We start from the raw sequence: 955 nt of genomic DNA, 5'->3' as shown, positions 1-955 counted from the left end.
TGTCTTTGATTACCCTTTGTCTACCTGCATGGGTCTTTGTCTAGCTTTGATTACCCTTTGTCTACCTGTATGGGTCTTTGTCTCGCTTTGATTACCCTTTGTCTACCTGTATGGGTCTTTGTCTAGCTTTGATTACCCTTTCAAACGAGTCAGCACCAGTCTTGTCTTTGGACCGTTCCCAAAGCGGGGATATTAACATGTTCTTATGCTCAGTAGAATTGTCAATGGCCTGATTTATCAATGTCATGCTCATGCAGTGACGGAACAACGTAGGGGGACCTGTTGCTTTATCTTTCCCCATCCTTGCTATCGTCATTTTTTCTCTATTTCTTTTATATATTTGATACACTCTTGTGAATTGCCATTTCCGGGGTGCCTTGATAGTCGAAGCAGACTTTGTGCTGTTGAAGCTAGAGAGGGGAGCAGAGTAAGCCTGATTCCCCGTTTGGACTTCTCTGTTGATGTCCTCCCCTTGGTGCTCATATGACCTCATGTAGTTGTGAGCGCCGTAAAACTTTACTATAACTAAAGTGAAAACTAGATTCTAAACAAGACCCCGACTATAGTTCTGAGAGACTTTCACCCTGTAGGCATATTAACAAGCTTTAAAGGTGATACTAGTGAATTTATATGCCCAAAAATTGACGAGCACCAGATCCCACCATGTATTTTACAAAAGAACAGGCTTTAAGATGATACCAATAACTCCGTATCTTTAACCAAAAAATTGACGAGCGCCTGATTCCACCGCGTCGTGACACAATTATTCTGAATGATTTTCCCTGTGTAGGGTGAAGAAAGCGTCGTACCTAACCAACACGTTCGGCTGTGAGGATCCTGACGGGCCCTTGACTCTGCACGCTGACGACAAAAACGCCATGGCGGATTACAGGGTGGGTGGTGTGTGGGGGTGGGGGTGAGTGTGTGGGTGTGTGTGGTGGGTGGTGTGTGTGTG

General features: G+C 44.9%; 1 protein-coding gene across 1 annotated transcript in view; it reads left to right on the top strand.

Annotated features, from left to right (window-relative positions):
- The window catches only part of LOC101860884 (aromatic-L-amino-acid decarboxylase), a gene marked incomplete at both ends in the record, with an annotated part of 21,976 nt that overhangs the window by 12,495 nt on the left and 8,526 nt on the right, over positions 1 to 955 (top strand). Inside the window, 1 exon segment of the mRNA XM_013081139.1 lies at positions 791 to 893. Within this exon segment, the coding sequence (XP_012936593.1) occupies positions 791 to 893 (103 nt within the window).

Source organism: Aplysia californica, unplaced genomic scaffold (genome assembly GCF_000002075.1).
Source record: "Aplysia californica isolate F4 #8 unplaced genomic scaffold, AplCal3.0 scaffold00117, whole genome shotgun sequence".
NCBI classification, from domain to species: Eukaryota; Metazoa; Mollusca; class Gastropoda; order Aplysiida; family Aplysiidae; genus Aplysia; species Aplysia californica.
The sequence above is the reverse complement of the archived record's forward strand: the minus strand, read 5'-3'. Positions and strand labels throughout refer to the sequence as shown.